General features: G+C 40.7%; 1 protein-coding gene across 4 annotated transcripts; it reads left to right on the top strand.

The window, feature by feature from the left end:
• The first annotated feature begins 10,914 nt into the window (after nucleotides 1-10,914).
• On the top strand, nucleotides 10,915-18,597 carry rab4b (RAB4B, member RAS oncogene family). Of its 4 annotated transcripts, none has more exons than XM_040008989.1 (8): nucleotides 10,915-11,107; nucleotides 14,629-14,709; nucleotides 15,463-15,577; nucleotides 15,763-15,825; nucleotides 16,513-16,667; nucleotides 16,747-16,842; nucleotides 17,029-17,215; nucleotides 18,368-18,597. In XM_040008989.1, the coding sequence occupies exons 1-7, from the start codon at nucleotides 11,092-11,094 to the stop codon at nucleotides 17,142-17,144; spliced, it is 642 nt and encodes a 213-aa protein (XP_039864923.1). In that variant the 5' UTR covers nucleotides 10,915-11,091; the 3' UTR covers nucleotides 17,145-17,215; nucleotides 18,368-18,597. The 4 variants fall into 4 exon arrangements, with proteins under 4 accessions (XP_039864923.1, XP_039864922.1, XP_039864921.1 ...); XM_040008988.1 differs by having other exon boundaries at nucleotides 17,029-17,206; nucleotides 18,371-18,597; XM_040008987.1 differs by having other exon boundaries at nucleotides 17,029-17,204.
• Nucleotides 18,598-18,989: the final 392 nt, after the last annotated feature.

Genomic DNA, 18,989 nt, shown 5'->3' on the forward strand with positions numbered 1-18,989 from the left:
GTTTCTGAGAGGGGAAGTGACATCATGGAAAGTGACTGCTGTGCAAACAGAGGCTGCAGCCCCCAGGTGGGCTCTATGATTAAGAGATTAGTGAGGAAATGAAAGGGCTTCAATCACACACATATGCAGACTTACATACACATGCAATAACGAACCCAATCTTTAGTGTGGATGTATGTCTATAAATTACCCGTGCGCGCGCGCGTGTGTGTGTGTGTGTCTAGAAAGTAAAGAAAGTTAGCTCACAGTGGTTGCCTGTAGCCATGCTAAACAGAGCTGATTTAGCATGGCTACAGGCAAACAAACTCCAAATAAGCCTCCTCCGACATCCACTCATCAGCACATCGTGAAACTTTCCTAATACTTTAATTTCATTCCTCATGCTTGACAGTTAAAATTCACCTGAGAACACCACCCACATCTGACATTTTCCACCTGAGCGACTTTTTTTTCCCCCCGTTGTTTGATGATTTATTGGCCCCATGTGCTGTGTACTCCTGTTGCTGGTTACATGTGTGGTGATCAAAGAGAAGATCTTACACACTTTCCACTGCAATCACAACATCAGAGCAGAATTTTGCTTGGCTTCTAATCAATGCCACATTTACAGGAGAGAACAATTGTGCTTTTTATTGAAAACTTTTGCACAAGGGATGAAGAGGCAAGCATCTTGGGAGGTACAGGCCACATGTTGCCCATATGCTCTCGTATTGTTTACTGTAAGGTAAAGTCGCACCTTAAGCAGAAAAGCACCAAAAGGTTCTCATCCCTTCAGCTGCTGGACACGGGAAAGTGATCAGCAGCTCTGCACTGCTGAAGCTTCCTGCTGGGGAGATCCCACAAGAGGTTATTTGTTTCTGCCCCAAGGGGCATGAGTGTAGGTGCTCTGGGTGAGCGGAGGGGAGGGGCGGTGTCCTGTAAAGAAGCTCTCATAGCCTAAAGGATGTGCTTTTGAATTAGGAGATGAGAAGGTTAATCAGAAACTAACCGTGTGAAACTAAGAAAAGTGTCTGAAAGTAGTTCAAAGTGGTAAAAATCATAGCAGGATTGAGTGGATTAAACCCTGATGCGTGTTTACACTTGTGTGTGTAAGAGGGACGTTGTTGTCATAGTGACTAAAGAAGGGATCGACTAAATTGCCACTTTCCCAGGTGAGCTCAAAAGAACTTCTGAGCCCCCTCAAAATGTGTCACATCCACAAAAGCTAATCCTTTTGCACCATTGTGTCCTGTTCTCCCACCAGTCAGGGCCCTGGAGGCTTGCCACTCAGTGCAGTGTGGCCAGCTAATCTAATCTCAGCCTTCTAACAGCCTACTGTTGGAAAACGATTTAACTTTATTAATTGAGAGCCCTTTGAAGAATTTAAGTCACCCTTCAAGGAAATGAGCCTTTATAAATTCATCCTGCAAAATGGTGACAGAGAGGATAAAGGCAAAGGGAGGGGGCAGGGGGGTGGCCACGTTTGGCCACGTTTACTCTTTTAATTAAACCAAGGTGACAAGTCTGCGGCTAATGCTTGAAGTGGGCACACAAGACTGAGATTAGATGATGAAAAGTTAAAGCAAACACACGGAGAGCCACGCTTCTTCTGGAAATGAGAGTCAGTTTTGTTTGTGCATACCCTGTGATTTGAGGTAAGTAGCAATGACAAGTGAGAGGAAGTAAGGACAGAGCTGCAGCTGGACTCCTTCAAACTCAAAAGATAAACTTATCATCGCCACCTCACCACAATAAGGTGTTTTGTTTTTGGTTTGGGGGATTTTTTTTATCCTTAGCTGACCTCGGAAAGATGGCCTGTGTTATTATGCTTTCGATTTTGTTTAGACTGTCCTGCACGTGAATCTCAGTCAAAGCAGTTGCAAAAACACACCAAAGCACAATCTAAATAAAATAAACAAAGGTCAAATATAGATATTGTATCTAAAGTTTTAGTATTTTGTAGTATTTACATTTCAGTTTAAAGTAAAAATCCATATTTAAATATTAACAGTCTGTGTGATGGTTGATTTTACTTGTTCATTGTGACTTTTTGCTCACTGGTTTGCTTTCTCTGCCACATTTTGTGTGCTGTTTTATTGCCCAGAGTTAACTGCTCTGATGACAGGGGCAGTTAGTGACTAGCCTGTAAACATAAAGAAGCATTTAGACACATAGGAGTGCTCTATAAATCTCCTCATTTCTGCAAAACCACAGTAATTGGATTTCAAAAAGGTATGAATCATGAAATTCATTGTTTTGTTAAAATAATCCCAAATATGAATTCCTGTGTCTCAGCAAGGTTCTTAATCTTGTTAGGCTGCTTATTTGGAGTAAAGCATATGAATGCAAAATAATGTTATATGTGTGAAGAATTTAAAAAATCCACTTTTTATATAACTTTAACTTTCATGAACCATCATTTGGTAAGTAATTAAACATCATTCAGTCTTATACACGAGCTACACACTGACACATTAAAGATTCCTCTGCAAAAAAAGGAAAGAGTGGAATAAAGAGAACGGCAACATGAGGAGGAGCAGAGGTTGTGTTTGGGGCTTTTTGAGAGGATGTGGGCTGAGAACACAATTAGAGGAGCTTAAAGGAGGACAGCAGGGGGGAAAGCCAGCGAGGGAATAAGGGTGAAACACACACTCACCTGCACAGGCGTCCAAACCAAAGCACAGGTGTTGCACACCTGGCCTTTTGGGTTTCCCCACAAGCCATAGATTAACCCAACTAGTGAGGTCAATGACCCTCTCTCCTGTTACTAATAGGAAAGATTTTGTGAGGTGGAATTAGGACATATTAGCAGGCTTATGTGATGGAGTGTAGTCCAGTTCCTTTAATTTTATACATACTGTGTAGAGCAACTAATGATCAGTTTAAACAAAATAGTTTCTAATCATTCATTTATTATTTTTACTTGCTCATAATATTAAATATTCAGTAATACTCATATTTCATGCTGAAAGCAGCAAATTATCAGACTTATAAAAGACTGAGGTTTTCCATTTCATTCTGCACTAATTGCATAAGAAATGGATCAAACCTCACTTTGTTTTGTTAATTTCAGCCAATTCAAACACTGTATGTCAGTGTTATCCATATTTTAATTAATTAATTAATTAAAAATAGCCAAACCTGAATATTTTTTGCAAAGAGTCACTAGTGAAATTATTCTATCCTCTTGAGAAACAAAAAAGATGTGCACAGGCATATATCTGCTTTGTGGATATATGGGTGTTATGGTCAATGATGTCATCCATCATAGCCCCTTACATCATCCTTTTGGGGCGAGTGTTTCCTCTCACTGACACATTGCTACGGGACAGGCCAAGGGCGTGCACGAACTTGCAAGAACATACAAATGAACACCATGACTTGGACGGAGTGTCTTCTTCACATCCACACTTTTGGATTTCATTACTCATTGACCTACATTGTACCTGTTCTCCTGGGATATTTTGGGGTGTGTGTTTTTTGTTTTTTTTTAGATTTGTTTTAGCAACAGACTCTTGTCATAAATTAAAGAAAAACCTGAACCACTGACCCCTACAGTGAGCTGGCTCTGTTTAACTTGAGGGGGGGGGGTCACTGAAAATCAACAGAAAGTTGGTGATCCCTTTTGTCCAGCGATTTACTTTGATGGGAATTGTCTCTTGGGGGATGATAATCCATAGGAAACAGGTCTCAGTGAATAGTTTAATGCATATTTCTTTTACAGGCACCAGATCTCATCCCTGAATACCTGTGTGGAGATTTTGGACTCATCTGTTAGCCATCATCCTCAACCACTGTAATTAAACTGTGAATAAGGGATTGTCCTTTGAATGAATCAGTAACTTCGGCAGAATTACTGAAACTACTGTTGAGCCATCAGCTCAAGAGCAGTGATTTACTAAGACACTTTATGTCTGTCTTTCCTTTCATTTATACCTCATGTGTAGATGTCTAACGATTTAACAATTCACTACATAATTAACCTTCAAGGCAGGGATTTGTCTGACACATGTATTCATTTCAGGTAATACACAACCCTCGGCTAGAGCAGGAAACGCAAGTTTTCTTCACAGAACAAAGTGCCATAATCAAATAATTAAGGGATTATATCTGTGTGGAGGAGATAAATTCCCATGCTTTTTGACACATGTGAGAGGAAGTGGGTGGTGCAGAGAGCAGGCTGATGTGTGTGCGCCTGAGGCAGGGATATGAGACTGCTGGGCCTGCTGAGAACGTGAGAGATAACCCCTGAGATGGGTGAGCTAGTGGCAAAAAAGAGATTAGGTAATTAATTAGTATGTAACCTTATCGAAGTTGCTTTTGTTCTACGAAAATAATACATGTGCACTTTGGAGTGTCAGATTATAGACACAGGCTTTGTGTGTAGCGGGGATTTCCTCCTCTTTACAGACAGAGCTCTCCTATCGTTCACTCTCAGCAAGCATCATTGTTCTGCGCACTTTCACCCCCTTTGCGCGTTTGCCTGGACGATCCGCTACATAACGTGCTAATTCACTTTATCATAAACCGATCCCAAAAAGTAGTTTTCACTCATTCAGGCATCCCACGAACGCTTCACACTAACCCAGATCTCAATCTTGTGCACGTCCGCAGGCACTCGTGACTTTCTGTTGTTTGTTTGTTTGTTTGTTGGGGAGGGGTCATTAGCAAAGTGTGTAATAAAATTAGTTTGCAGTTATTGACGAACATAATCTACGCATCCATCTGATGTGTGCCTAAAAATGACGAATTATTAATGACGACGCTTTATTTAACACACTACAGTAGCAGCAAAGGTGACTTCATCTAGTGGGGGACTGGGGGGGGTGCAGGATATAGAGCGAAATTGAGCCCGAGTGCAGGTTACGTGCAGTCTGGCATGTTCACGGAACGTTTCGCAGTTTATGGACCTTTCAGTAACGATCACAGAACATTCCTATACGAAGAGATGTTGGTTCTTGTTGTCTGCAGTGCAGGATAGAAAGAAAGGAAACACTGGGAGTCTCGTTCAGAGGTGAGCAGGCACGCCACCTCTAGCAACTCTTTTACCTTTTACCTGGAAGACTTGAAAGATGATCTTTACAGCAGATCAGTATGAATTCCACACATCGTGAATGACATCATGCAAAGATTCCTCAACAAGTTTCATCCAGCAGGCACTCACGCTGTGACTGTGACTGTTTATTTTAATGAAGCCAAGAAGAAGACAAGGAACAAATCAGGGCATGTTGCTAATTAAAATATCATGTGTTAATGGGCTTTCCCCCCCCCCCCCACCCTCTTTATGTGATTTCAGCAATGACTTTTGGCCAGTGGCTTATTTGTGCAACATGTGAAAAATAAGATGTTAATTTTAAACTCTGAGTAAACCTCCAAAAAAGAAAGCATGTTTTGAGATACAGGAAACATGGTGAGGAAAACAGGGTCTTATTGTTGTCTTTCATGCTACATTCACTCACTATTCCTCTTTCCTCCCCAACAAAAAACGTCTCATCACGCCAAGGAATACTGAGCACCTTCTTTTACTTTCAAATGTTATTTCTGCATTATGCAAGGAAAAGTTTGACTACTTTAAAAAAAAAAAAATTAATAAAGTGTTTGAGAGCGGAAATAGTCTTTTTGTTGTTGTTGTTGTTTTTGTTGTTGGGGGGGGGGGGTCTAACTTTTTTTTTTACATTGCGTGTTTTATGCCTACAGCCAGATGGAGAAATATGAGCTGTTGTTAGCTTTGAATATCTTTCTTTAAATGAAAAAAAAAATAATGTTGTGACTGAAATAGAAACAGCATGAATCTTTTTTTGCTTTCCCAAAACACCTGACCACAAACAACCATTTGCTCCTCTCCTGTTCCTCCAGGTTGGGGTGTGACAGTGTGAAAAGTGGAAGGAGAGCAAAATGGGTGGTGTGGAGGTCAAGAGAGGTGAATATCTGCACTGAGAGAGGAAGATTTATGCGAAAGCTGCTGCTGTTTGAGAGAGCCATAACATAGCAAATCCTGCCTGTGCTCTTAACCCTTGACAACATGACCTTACGCTCTTTCCAACTGACAGCTCTTTAAAACAGATTTTATGTAAACTGAAATGAACCTCGTAACAGCAGATTGGTTTTAATTATATACCCCTTAAACTGACAACAGGGTGTATTTCAGAAACACATTTATGTTTCTGACACTCAAAGAACTTTTAGTTTAGTCGTTGGGAACTCTTTAAAATCTTCTTTATGTTTTTATTTTCTGCATCATTCATTTACTCAGAATTAAAGGGATCGTAAATCCTCAGCATAGTCAGCCAACTCATGTGGAATGGATTTAGGGTACTATGCAAATACTGAATGCGTGCAGAGTTAATATTTGGCATCTCGGCTCCAGACTCGTCATTTTCCCAGAAATACAAAAACAAGCTCATGAGAACAAATGATTAGAAAAAGGTCCAAATCCAGAGACCGAGTCACAATAGTCATGCAAGTCCAAGTAACAAAATCTGGGCTTTTTGCAAGGATCAGTGATACTAACCTTTGGAAAGTAAGAGGAGAGTCACCTCCAACACAAGAAAATGTTGGCTTTCAGTTACAAGTGGCAAACACCTTATATGAAGGGTACAAACAAGCTTATATGGTAAATGGCCTGCATTTGTATAGCGCTTTTCTAGTCCCTATAAGGACCCCAAAGCGCTTCACACTACATTCAGTCATTCACCCATTCACACACCGGCGATGGCAAGCTACATTGTAGCCACAGCTGCCCTGGGGCACACTGACAGAGGCAAGGCTGCCGGACACTGGCGCCACCGGGCCCTCTGACCACCACCAGTAGGCAAACACGGGGTTAGTATCTTGCCCAAGGATATTTGGCATGCAGCCAGGAGGCAGCCTGGGATCGAACCACCGACCTTGTGATTAGTGACTGACCTGCTCTGCCACCTGAGCTACAGCCACCCCTTATACCAAAAGCTGCCCTGAAGTAACATGATCAACTAGTTCACCGGTCACTGAAAGAATCCAGGCTTGTTGCTGTTTTGGGTTTGCTTGACCCTGAACTCCAAAGCATTCTTGGTTTCTTTTGACACTCATTCCTTACCTCAGTGCATGTACATGGCCACCTGCAGAGTGAAATTAGACAGTCTAGTTTAAAAATAGTACAGACATACTTACATGTCCATTACATTAGCCACCAGCAGCTGCTGTCTACAATGAAGTCTATATAATAATCATACTGGGACTTTAGTATAGGTAATTGCAAAATTCTCAGTCCTTATTTCAAGTAAAATGTATCTTTAACTTTATATTAAGCTAACAAGTGCCACAAACTGTAAATCTTCAAAGGTCTTGGTTATTTTTGTCCAAACTTACAGTAGCCTATTAATGGAAAGAGCCTTACAACGGGTTTATTTCAAAAGGCCAATAAGCTGTAACGTCACTAACGATCGCAAAACAAAAAAGTCTGACTGTATTTCCATAAGTTTTGTTTGCATTAGCTTTTCCTAATGACCTCCTCCATGACCATGATAATAGATCAAAGTAATTGAGAAGCAGATTGACAGAAAGGTTCCAGTTTTTTATCTACCATAGAAAATAAATTTTACAGGACAGTCTGGGCAATGAACTTTTTCTGCAATTTTCCACATTTATTTCATGAGCCCAAATAGTCTTTGATATATAGAAAAAGAGACATGCTGTTAGAATTGCACTTCCTTTTCTCATATTAAAATATCTGAGGGATTAAATGACAAAAACGCCTTTACACCAACAGAAGGGGGAATTTGATTGGTATGGCCCACTTAAGATCAAAGTGGGCTTTATGGGCCCACAATGTAAGATGAGTTGAACATTCTTGCATTAAAAGATACAATTTATCATCTGTTACCGATCACCTGTTTAAGACCTGCTCCAACACAGTCTCCGTGTACTGCTAGTGCCGGCCCTAATCACAGAAAAATGGACGGGCATTCGGAAAAACAATCTGGGAAACTCAAATATGCAGATCCACCCAAAAATAACTTTTATTGAAATATCATTTGTAAGGTTTCTTTCCACAAACAATATCAATAGAAGGAATTCAGCAACACAAAATTGTTTTAGGTTTCTCTGTTCCTACTTAGCTGGTACATTAGGTACATTGTAGGCATGCATACCTTTTAAAAAACAGAAGTAAATTCAACTAGATTAAAGGTGCTTAGTAATCTCCAATGTATCCACACTTGTTTTTGTAACTGCACTGAGTCAGTCAGCATTATCGAGCCTTTTTAAATATCTTAGCAAAACCCAAATACAAAGGGTGCATGACAGAAGCTAGTCATTGTGGTTTTATTTTCATTTCCAAAATGCAGTGCTGTAGGCTGTTATGTATTTTTAGCTGAATGTAGGGGACCCACAGCGTGACATCTCTTTTGATGATGGGAAGATGAAAGGAACATGAAGTATGACTAGCTAAAAGGAAGCTGATATTTATGATATGAGAGACTGCTCTCCTTTTTGTGTAGACCTCAGTTTGACTTTAAAAGATGATCTCTTTTTCTTCTCACTCGTTTCAAACACTGCAGCCCTCTTCTGTAAATGTGTCACTCCCGTTCCCTTTACTTACTGTGATTCAGATAGCCTGGGGCTTCTGCTCTCATCCTCTTGTGTAGATTTGCTGACTTAAACAGAGCAACGTGAAGTAGAAGCTGAAGTGAATGCCCCGGTGTGCAAACAAACAGTTGCACAAGGACTACTGTGCAGAGCAGGTATGCACATAAATACACCCCCTTAGTGGGAAGCAGAGCTGTACTAGTCATTCTCCAAACTAGCACACACGACAGTCTGCCTCTTATGTTTTTAACAGCTGGGTTTTAGATTTTTTCAGACTTCAAGTTCTGCATAGGTGAAGTATGTCATCACAAATGCTTGCATGTGTTTCACTCATTAATGCATTCACACCTTTCATCAATTTACAACACCTTGTGTTTTAATAGCCCTTACTTCATAAACTTAATGTCTTTGTTTTCTTTCTAAAACAGCAAGAATCCATCTGTTTTACTGTGTGGGCTATGACTCATGGTGTGACAGACACCTTTATATTTACAGTGATGCCAGCCAAATACAGAGCTCACCTGTCTCCAACTATGCCCTGGAACATGACTCATTGTTTGCTGTAAACATTGTAAATGTTGTATGGTTTATGTGGGGATTCCCTAATGAACGCATTTTTTTTGATCTGGGATTGAGACTGTCTGGATTGGGGCACGAAGAAGTCTCATTTCTGCACCTTTTCCCTCCCTTTGTATTTCTGCATTCTTAACGGCATGTGAATCCAGCAGGCAACTTTTCTATTTGTCTGAACTGCGTCAGCACAGCCCAAGGTCAAAACTCCCAAACATCCCACACGCAGATATTGCAAACACCTTGTTTGTCCTGCAGCCCAGCAAATATCAACTCTAGTGATGATACTGCAGTGAACAAAAGGACAAGGAAAAGGACAAGAGAGACAAAGATACAATGAGCATTGGGACACCCATAAAGGAAAAGCGCCTAACGGAAGCACACCCACCTGCCCACCTCCCCCTTTTTCTTTCAGCCTGCTGCACACCTTTGAGGCCAGCCATTCTTGTAGCCCACCTTAAGAAAACATCCGTGCCCCCACACGATGTTGAGCCTTGTGTTTCCTTCTGTCTTTAATCTTAGTGAAAAGAGCTTTTAACAAGGCCAGGGAGGATGAGTGGATCTGCCAAAGAAGAACAAAGGCAGGGAGGGACTTGGAGAGATAGTAGTAGAATGGAAGGCTCTGTAATCTATCACCTGTTGCCCTTGGGCGGCCCTGTACTCCCTGGGCCCTGGGCTTGCTGTGAGCTCATGTGTGTATGTATGTATATCCAGGTATGGTAAGGTGATGAATAAATAAGCAAAGAACAAGAACAAAACAGATATTCTGGATTCTTTCAAAACCTCAGATTGCTTCAAGTAATTTTCTTCACAAGGAAGGAGTTCTCTGCTTGCCAGCCACTCCACACTTATGCCAAACTCCCATATCACAGACATATTTTGACATAGCGTATTTGTGTGCTGTTTCTTTTTTTATTGATTGGTTTGTTTGTTTTGGTCAAGATAATGGGATTAATGGAGCAATATATCAGTTTCCATAGTGCACATATGAAGAAAAAGTGCAAAATTAATTTATAGTAGCATTTAAATGAGAAAAAGTATGCAAAAGTAATTATAAAATACATCAAAATAGTCACATCACGTGAGGTTAAACTCAAACTTTAGTGTTGTTAGAGGGATCTATTTGGGTTTTGCTACATTCTGCTGCCTCTTAAAAACTCAGTTCTCAAGTTCCTCTATCTTTGTCTGCCATCTTGTGGCTTCATGTTGCACGTACCGTAATATAGCCTATATCCTGTACAACATACTATATGAAAGAGTATACGATGGCTTCCCTCTGCTCAGGAAGATTACATTAATTCTGTGAGAGGCAATGCACAAGCTCAATCTACTTCTTATTTCCACACTATACTGTACAATATTGTAGCAATATTTCGATGTCATGTCTTATTGCATTTATATTCGACTTTTCTCGTATTATTTATTTATTTAGTTTCATCTACCTCGTGTCTATTTTGTGGTATGTTTGTAATCGATGACAATGTGTTGCTGGAACACTGCGATTCATAAATAAACTATCTGTAAAAACTATACAGGGAAAATCTGGTCTTGATCTGTCTTAATACAACGCGCTTTGCTTTTTAGCTTAGTTAAAGTTGGCTAGACTTCACGCTTCTCTAACTGAGCATCATTTTCTGTACTAGTCGTTCGTTCATTAGTTTAATGAGAACTGTCTATTCGTAAAATTCACTCAGTTTCTGTGCGATGCCAGTGTCCTTTCAGTGTGTTCGTCTCTTCTCTTAAAATTCCAACGTAGCCAATAACACATGAACGCAACACCACTAGATAACTAATGACGTAGCGCGTAGCTGTGCTGGTTGTGGTCGGAGCAGAGGAAGCTGGGAAAGGATAAAGGAAACCTCTAGCATCGTAGATAAACACCGTAAAGAGGTGTGAAGCCAGCGGGCACACGGCTGTCACAGTACTAAAAGAACAGTAAAAGAGTCCGACTGAGTTCTCCATACAGCGAGGGTCAACATGTCTGAGACATACGGTATGTTTGTGTGGAGTAGGCGGTCATTTAATGCTTGCTAGCTGTTATGTATGACTGCTTCGTGGTCTAATGTGACAGACTGGCAGCGTTGCTATCAGCAAACTGTAAGATTAGCTTAGCTTAGCCACAGGCTAACTTGCCACCTCACCGTGTCTGTGGATTTTAACAGTAATAATTAACATTCAGTGCTGACACGTAGGTCAGTTAAAGTGCTCTGGTTGGATTTTTTCGTGTGTATTAACTGACACCTCTGTCGTTTGATGGTAGCGTGTAGTGCTTCACGGGCAACAAGGAGAGCAGATGATGGTGAGACATCAACGGGTAAAAGTTGGCCAAACTTTAAGCAAAAGCAATTAATAGCATGTGTAGAGACGTTGAGTTAACGTGAACTTGGGGAGATTCAGGCAAGTTCTGTGACCTTGCGACAGGAAAGGCTGCTGCGATTTGATGTATATTTTTTTACTTTTAACTGCTAGCCACAAGGCCTGTAAGAGGAAGTTTGATAGCGATGGTTGATCATGCATCGGTTACCTGCAGGGCAGACGCTGCTTGGTGTCTCACTGGTGTAATGCATCTGCTTCCATGCTTATTTAAAGTAACTCCGCTCTTGCACTTGACACAGATACGTTATAAATGAATCCTGACAGAATGAATGCTGCCTGCACTTATCTATGATCATTCACATAATGAGCAGATACAGAGATGTATTCGTGGTCTCATAAATTCATTAAACAGTACTCTGTCTGATAGTCAGTAAGCCTGACACTGCAGAGCCATTTGTTATGAAATGGCACACCATCATCCTCTCCTGTTGCACTCCCAGATACACTCTCTCCCTCTGTTTATACTTGTACCCTGTCTCTCTCTTTCCTCGTATGAAACTTTATCCAAGTGGGCAACATTTATGGGAGAGTGCCAGCACTAATGGGACCTGTAAAAGACTTTTATTGATTTTTTTTTTTTCCTTCTCTCTCTCTCTCTCTCTGTCTCCTCAACTGTCTCATCTGGACGATCAAAAGTCGACAAAAAGGCATTATGAATTCAATAAGGGCCTGTTAAGTGTTTTAAAATGCATAGTTTTCACTTGTTAATTTCAGTAATGTCTATCAACATGAGAATCATTCATGAGTTTATGTTGATGTTACAGAATTTGGCACATGTAGCAGGGGGAGAAGGAAATATTGTAGTAGTACTCCTTTTATTGAACTTTTTGTTGCTGTTAGTTTTTATTCATCATTACTTTTTATATTGTCGGATCTCTCCCCCCCCCACAAAAAAAGAAAGAAAGAGAGAGAGAGAGAGAGAGAGAGAGATGGGAGGGCTCACCCATTGCAGATAATAATTGTTGTTCTCCTCCCTGGTGGGGGGGGGGGGGGGTACTTAATATTGATGAGTGAGGAATAAAGTAGCCTGAGAGGGTAGTGCTGCAGTCCATTCTCCCTGCTTTTGACATTATTGATGGTTTGATTGTTGTGTCCAGATCTCACACAGAAGTATACGATGTCTGAGAAAATGCAGAAAGGCTTGGGCTAGCTTTTAAAACTGAGCGGTCTGTCTCTGATTTTTGTCAGCACTGTCACAGCCACTGAAGTGTGGTTGAGATGTTACGCTGACTGCTGTTACACAGAAAAATAAATGGGTTTCGACGCCTTCGCTTTGTTGCAGTTACTCTGTTACCGAGACTTTGACCTCTGGCTTGTGTTGCTTAAGAAAACACCCGCTTCAACAAAGGTGCACCATGAACTGAGCTGGCAGAGGTGTGTGTCAGCAAATGAAGGTGGCTCATGGAGCAATGACATAATTGGTTTAAATGTCACCCAGAAAGTAAAGATTAATCTCATACTTTGATTTACTGTTTCTGTTGACTTTGTGTGAAGCTGGTGATATCAACAGCAGCCAGTAATCACTTGCCAGGCTTTGTGCTTTCAGAACCTTTGTTTGAGCTCAAAGTGAAATTGAAAATTTACTTAAAATTCAACCTGAACAAGTTCTCAGTAGGGAAGCTGTAGTTTGCCATCATGCTTTCACATATTTAGGAGCACACTATCACTTCTGCATGTCTTGCATTTCATTTACTACCTCTCTAATTATTTATTATCTCTTACTTAACCAGAGCTAAGAGAGATTGAAAGTTGCAAGATAAAGCTTGTGAAGCCTTAGGAATTACCTGGATTACTGACTGATTTCTCATACAGGCTGGTCTTTATGTAAATCACAAGTATAGCCAGATGAGACTTGACTAATCTAACATACAAAGACTATGATTCACTTAAGCACTAACCTTTCATGTCTTGTTTCCTCCCCCTGAGGAAGAGAACTTTTCTGTTAGCAGTTTGTCTCAGAGCGTGCCGTATCATGCCTTTAAAAATGATAGCATGGTAGAGGTAGCATCATGGTTTTGGGCTGTCTTTGGGATCTGGATGGCCTGTAGCCATTAACAGAACATTTCATTTAAAATTTATATCAAAAAATGTTCTCAGTGTAAGAACAGAGGAGCAGTTCATGACCCGGAGCTTCAAGAAGTTGGGTAACGCAGCCAGACAGTGACTAAAGTAAAACAACAGAGTGGTTCAAAAAGAAGAATTTTTGGGGAGTGATGGACAAACCGCAGTCCTGACCTAGTTGAAATTATGTAGCATGACCTAGAAAGGGAGCAAACAAATATATATGAACTGAAACGGCTCTCTTGGAAGGAATGATGCAGAATTCCTCCCAATTATTGTGTTGTGTTAGTCCCACGAGCTGTACGTGAAACACATGGTCAGGTGTTTACTGCTACTGCTTGGGTGGTTAAGAAATTCTGAAATCCTGGTAATTCCAAAGCCTTTTTTTTTTTTTTTTTTTTTTTCTTTTTCTTGCAACTTGGTTTTCATAACTGATCAGCGTAAATTCACACACATGCAGCCACTTTTCATACCTAACTCTCCTTATCAGATCTCCCAGTATACTGGTCAGAACTGCCGTTCAGCGTACATCCAGTATGCAAATACCCCCTTGTGTTATCTTTGGCCACAGCACACAATGGCTATCTGTACTCTAAATGGGTTTGCATGTCAAGGGATCAAGTCATTATGGATCATTTGTGTTGGCTGGATTGAGCCCTTCAAAGAAAAGACCCACTTTCCACAACATCTGTGCAAAAGCCTGCCTTTGGTTATTATTCAACCCGTGTGCAAGTCTGTTGCCCTAAGCTGTGGTTAATAATGCTAAAGCTCAAACCTTGCTCTAATGACATGTGTTATTAAGTGTTGGTGCTTTTCTAAGGCTTCAGACACACTCATTTTCAACCTCAGACAAACAAGTGTATTAAATTAGATTCGTAAGTGGCAAGTTAAACTGATTACATGCTAGGCGCTTTGTGATTAGTAGGCTAATTTGGGTTTGGCAGGATACTATGAAAGTAGTAGCTCAATGGGATTAAGAGGAAGGATTGTCCCTGAGGATGGAAGTGCAAAGAGCAGCAGGTTCTCTATTGATGTTGGCATTGCATTGATCTCTACCTCCTTTTTTTGTGCTTGCAGACTTCCTGTTTAAGTTCCTGGTGATTGGCAGTGCTGGGACGGGGAAATCCTGTCTCCTCCACCAGTTCATTGAGAACAAGTGTAAGTTCTAAAACGCTGCATTTCTAAAGTTTAATACTGTGCAAACACATAAATGGACACGTTCACGAAATTATTGTAGTCAGTTTCACGAGTTGCATATTGACTAAACCATTAGTCTGCGGATGATCTGGAGAAAATTCTTCATTGACTGGTATGAGTCAGAGTACAATGACAGGATGATGTGGGCATTTGTCGACCCAGAATAAAACCAATCACCACAGTTCTTTGCCTCACACTGTCCTTCAGAAAGGGAAAATTTTCTGTGTGGTTAAATGGAGGGAAAACATTATACTTCCTGTAGACTTTCTCTAGCTAACAATGGCTGAGTTTACACCGAGCTTGATGCTCTCATTATATTGTTAAAATTCTCCATATGAAACATTAATTCGTTTAAAATACAAATTGAAACTTCAATTCAGTTTCAAAGGGGTGGTTTAAAAAAAACAAACCATGTCAACACTCCTTCATGTACAGAGTCGTGCTCATGATTACATTTAATTTGATTAAGATATCTCAGGGGTCCCTGTGGATAGAGAAAGAGAGGCTGGGCAACTTGGCACTGTTAATCTAATTTGCAACTCCCTGTAGCTTATAATGTGGATATGAGGTATTTGAAAACAGCAGCAGAGGTCTTTTAAACAAGCCAAACACCAAATATTACACATGTAGTTTTTTTCGTTTGTTTTCCTGCTCCTTTATGTATATTTCACGTTGTGCCTTTTTTACACTGTCTTCTGTTTGTTCCTACTGCAGTTAAACAGGACTCCAACCACACCATCGGTGTGGAGTTTGGGTCTAGAGTGGTCAACGTTGGAGGAAAGACAGTCAAACTGCAGATCTGGGATACTGCTGGCCAGGAGCGATTTCGGTATCTACCTTCAAAATTTACCTAAAGTCACAAGTCCCAGTTCCACTGGGATAATGAAGTGTCTGACTGATGATAACTGTTAAAATGATTGGACAGTTTCTCCTGTCAAATCTCACCATCTGATCTTTTAAAGGAGCCTTTTTTTTTTTTCTTTTTTTTTTTTCTCTCCTCCATTTTCTCCGCAGATCTGTTACACGCAGCTACTACAGAGGAGCAGCTGGAGCACTTCTTGTCTACGATATTACCAGGTAAAACAACCACTGCCCTCGTGCTCCCACTTCCTTTTCACAAGTTTCTCTAACAAAGTGAGCTGTTTGTCATGATAATGGGATGTAGATACTACAGTTGTACCTTAATTTTCCCAGAATAAAAACTACATGTTTACTAAGACTCCCAGAAGCAACAAAATGTAAGGTTGTATTTGGTGTGGGCATTGGCATCTGTGATTAATTGAAAATTTTCAATGTGACTACAATTAAAATGACATTTTACAGACTTAACTGGAAGCTTAGTTTATTTTTGAGTGTTCATACTGTTTCGAGTCCATATATCAACTAACAAAAGGAGTCACATTGTGCCTGTACAGCCCCCAGAAATCGTGCTGTTTAATGACAGACCACTCACATTACTGTATTTCATAAACTCTGGGTCGTAAACTCAAGATGGATTGAATGCAGTAGTTTGCTTTTAACAAACTATGGGCTTTTGTTGAGGGGAGGTGGAGTGCGGACTGTCAAGAGCTGTAATATAGAGGCATCCTCTGTCAGGTAGCGTCTGTAGAGGAAAGCAGAAGTCCATCGCAGATGGTGTCACCTGACACACTCTCGCACAGGGAAACAGACAAGTGTATACAATGAAACTAGAGCTACAGCCTCATGCTGAAAACAAACTGAAACAGAAAATTGGGTAAATAACATGAATAAAATGTCTTACAGTCGAGAGACATACAATGCCCTGACTAACTGGCTGACAGATGCACGGACACTGGCGAGTCCCAACATTGTTATTATCCTGTGTGGCAACAAGAAAGACTTGGATGCAGACAGAGAGGTGACCTTCCTTGAAGCTTCACGCTTCGCTCAGGAGAATGGTAACTTATCTGTACATTGATGCATTTCAAATGCTTTTTTTCCCCACTCTTAGAAGTATTTTTGTTCTCCCACACACAGAGCTGATGTTTCTAGAGACTAGCGCGCTAACAGGTGAAAATGTCGAGGAGGGTTTCTTGAAGTGCGCTCGCACCATTCTCAACAAGATAGATTCAGGTACACATTGTTTTCTTTGTTATAGAAGTGTATCTGAGGTGGATGTTTTTTGTTAGAATTTAGTGACATTTCCATGTTTTGTTTTTAATGCTTTCAGAGCTTGAGCGCATGAAGTGATGTGGATCTGACATTTTTAGAGCATACATGTCTGTGTCACTGATGTTTCTCATTGTGCTTCTCTCAAAGGCGAGTTGGACCCAGAGAGGATGGGTTCAGGTATTCAGTATGGAGATGCTTCGTTGAGGCAGCTGCGACAGCCCAGAGGCACCACAACACAGAATAAGCAGCAGTGTAATTGCTAGGGGTCGGGACCCACCCTCACCCCAGCCCACAGGTCCACACAGACAGAACTCCCCCTACAGGTCAGTAACTTGTTAACTAGGGATGGGTATTGATAAGATTTTCACGATTCCAATTCCATTATTGATTCTGTTTAACGATTCGATTCTTTATCGATTCTTTTTTTTTTTTTTTTTTTTTTTTTAAAAGGAGAACACTAAGGTCGATTAGCTTAGAACTTTGTTTTATATCTTCTCTTTGAACAAGATAGAAATTTAGGAGTAACATGGCCTTACAAACCCAACAGTGAGATTTTAAGAGATTCAGCCTATGGACTCTTCAATGGGGTGTCACAGGGTCCCCGGGGGAAAAAAAATTGTAAATGTAAAATAAATATTCTTCTGTAGCAATAACAAAGTATAACATAAATTATTCTGTAGCAATTACACAAGAATATCCAGTAATGTCCCTGCCTACAATTAAACACGTTCACTTACCGAAAATTTGAGGGCATCTGCTGTGGCAAATGGGTGCAAGGCTTTTACCACAAACTTAGTCACTGCTCGGTGACATTCGTCTATCCTGGCCTGAAAGGAGACGCTACCGGTAGACTGCAGCGAGAACTGCCAGCATCTGAGCCAGCCAGACTCTGTCTGTCTCTCTCATCATGGTCACCTAAATGCACAGTAATGGCAGGTTTTGTAATAAGGCAGATCGCGCTAACATAATGCGGCAGGTTAGTTGATTATTTAACAGTGCCGCATTAACGGGAGAGGATGTGCAAACGTTACCGCTGCTGCTGGGTTGAGATTCACGAGTCTGGAGCGGAAATAAAATCACGACATTCATTTAAGGTCATCGCGTGTTTTGTGAGCAAATGCTTTTGCATATTCGTAGTGTTTCCTCCCTTAAATGAAATCTCTACTTTGCAAGTATTGCAAGTTGCCCTGTTGTCATCAGTTCTCGTAAAGTATGACCAAACTTTTTAGCATTTGAGCCGCCATGTTTCCTGCCAGGTAAATGACGCTCCGCAACGTGGTGACGTCATTCGGGGCGACTGGAATCGATAAGGGAATAGTTTGCAAAAATGGGGAAACTCAACAAGAACCAGTTTTCGATACCCATCCCTATTGTTAACTCATGTGACCAGTGGGACTTGTAAACTAACAGGTTTTATCTGTGTTAGCGTTGATGAGGGCGTGTTGGTGCTCACTTTGTTTCCTGTTCTTAAACATCTCTGCTCCAGGTTTTTTTTTGGTGTGTGATCGTCCTTCCCCCTCTCCTTCAGTTCCACACACCTTGGATCACCTTGGGTCGTGGAGATCACTGCAACCTATGACCCTTGACCTCTGGTAAGAGTCTCTACGGCTTACCTGAGGGGGTCGGTTTGCTCTTGCGTTTGGACAGCATAACCCCTCGGTGTGAGCAAAGTGGAAATGTAAAGAGACATCCTCCACCATGGTCTCTGTTACTTATCAGACAAGGACAAAGTCAAGGGTTGTGTGTTTGGGCTGACCTACTGTTGTGTGTGTGTTATTTTTTTTTTTTTCTCTCTTGCTCTCTGCTTTTTCATTCTGGTTTTAGCAATCCCCAAAATACTTTGAGCATTTACATATCATTGCTTGTAAATTATTATTGTTAAACTCTTTTGTGCATTCAACCTGTCCTAGTGTGGGTCATTGGTTGTTTGTTTTTTTTTTGGGTTTTTTTTGGTTTTTTTTTAAATCATGCATCATTAACTATATATTTCTCATAAATGATGGGAAATATTATTTTCCATCATTTATGAGAATTTTTTTATTTTTTTAATGGAAAATAAATGATAAACATCACATATTTTTTGGGTACGATTTACACCAGGTGTGATG

Source organism: Simochromis diagramma, unplaced genomic scaffold, assembly GCF_900408965.1.
Source record: "Simochromis diagramma unplaced genomic scaffold, fSimDia1.1 OVJJ01000344.1, whole genome shotgun sequence".
Lineage (NCBI taxonomy): Eukaryota > Metazoa > Chordata > Actinopteri > Cichliformes > Cichlidae > Simochromis > Simochromis diagramma.

Excerpts from the sequence above, each read along its gene's own strand:
- rab4b (XM_040008989.1), top strand. Across the intron at positions 15,578-15,762 it reads GCTGGCCAGGAGCGATTTCG|ATCTGTTACACGCAGCTACT; the intron begins GTATCTACCTTC and ends TTTTCTCCGCAG. Across the intron at positions 15,826-16,512 it reads CTTGTCTACGATATTACCAG|TCGAGAGACATACAATGCCC; the intron begins GTAAAACAACCA and ends AATGTCTTACAG.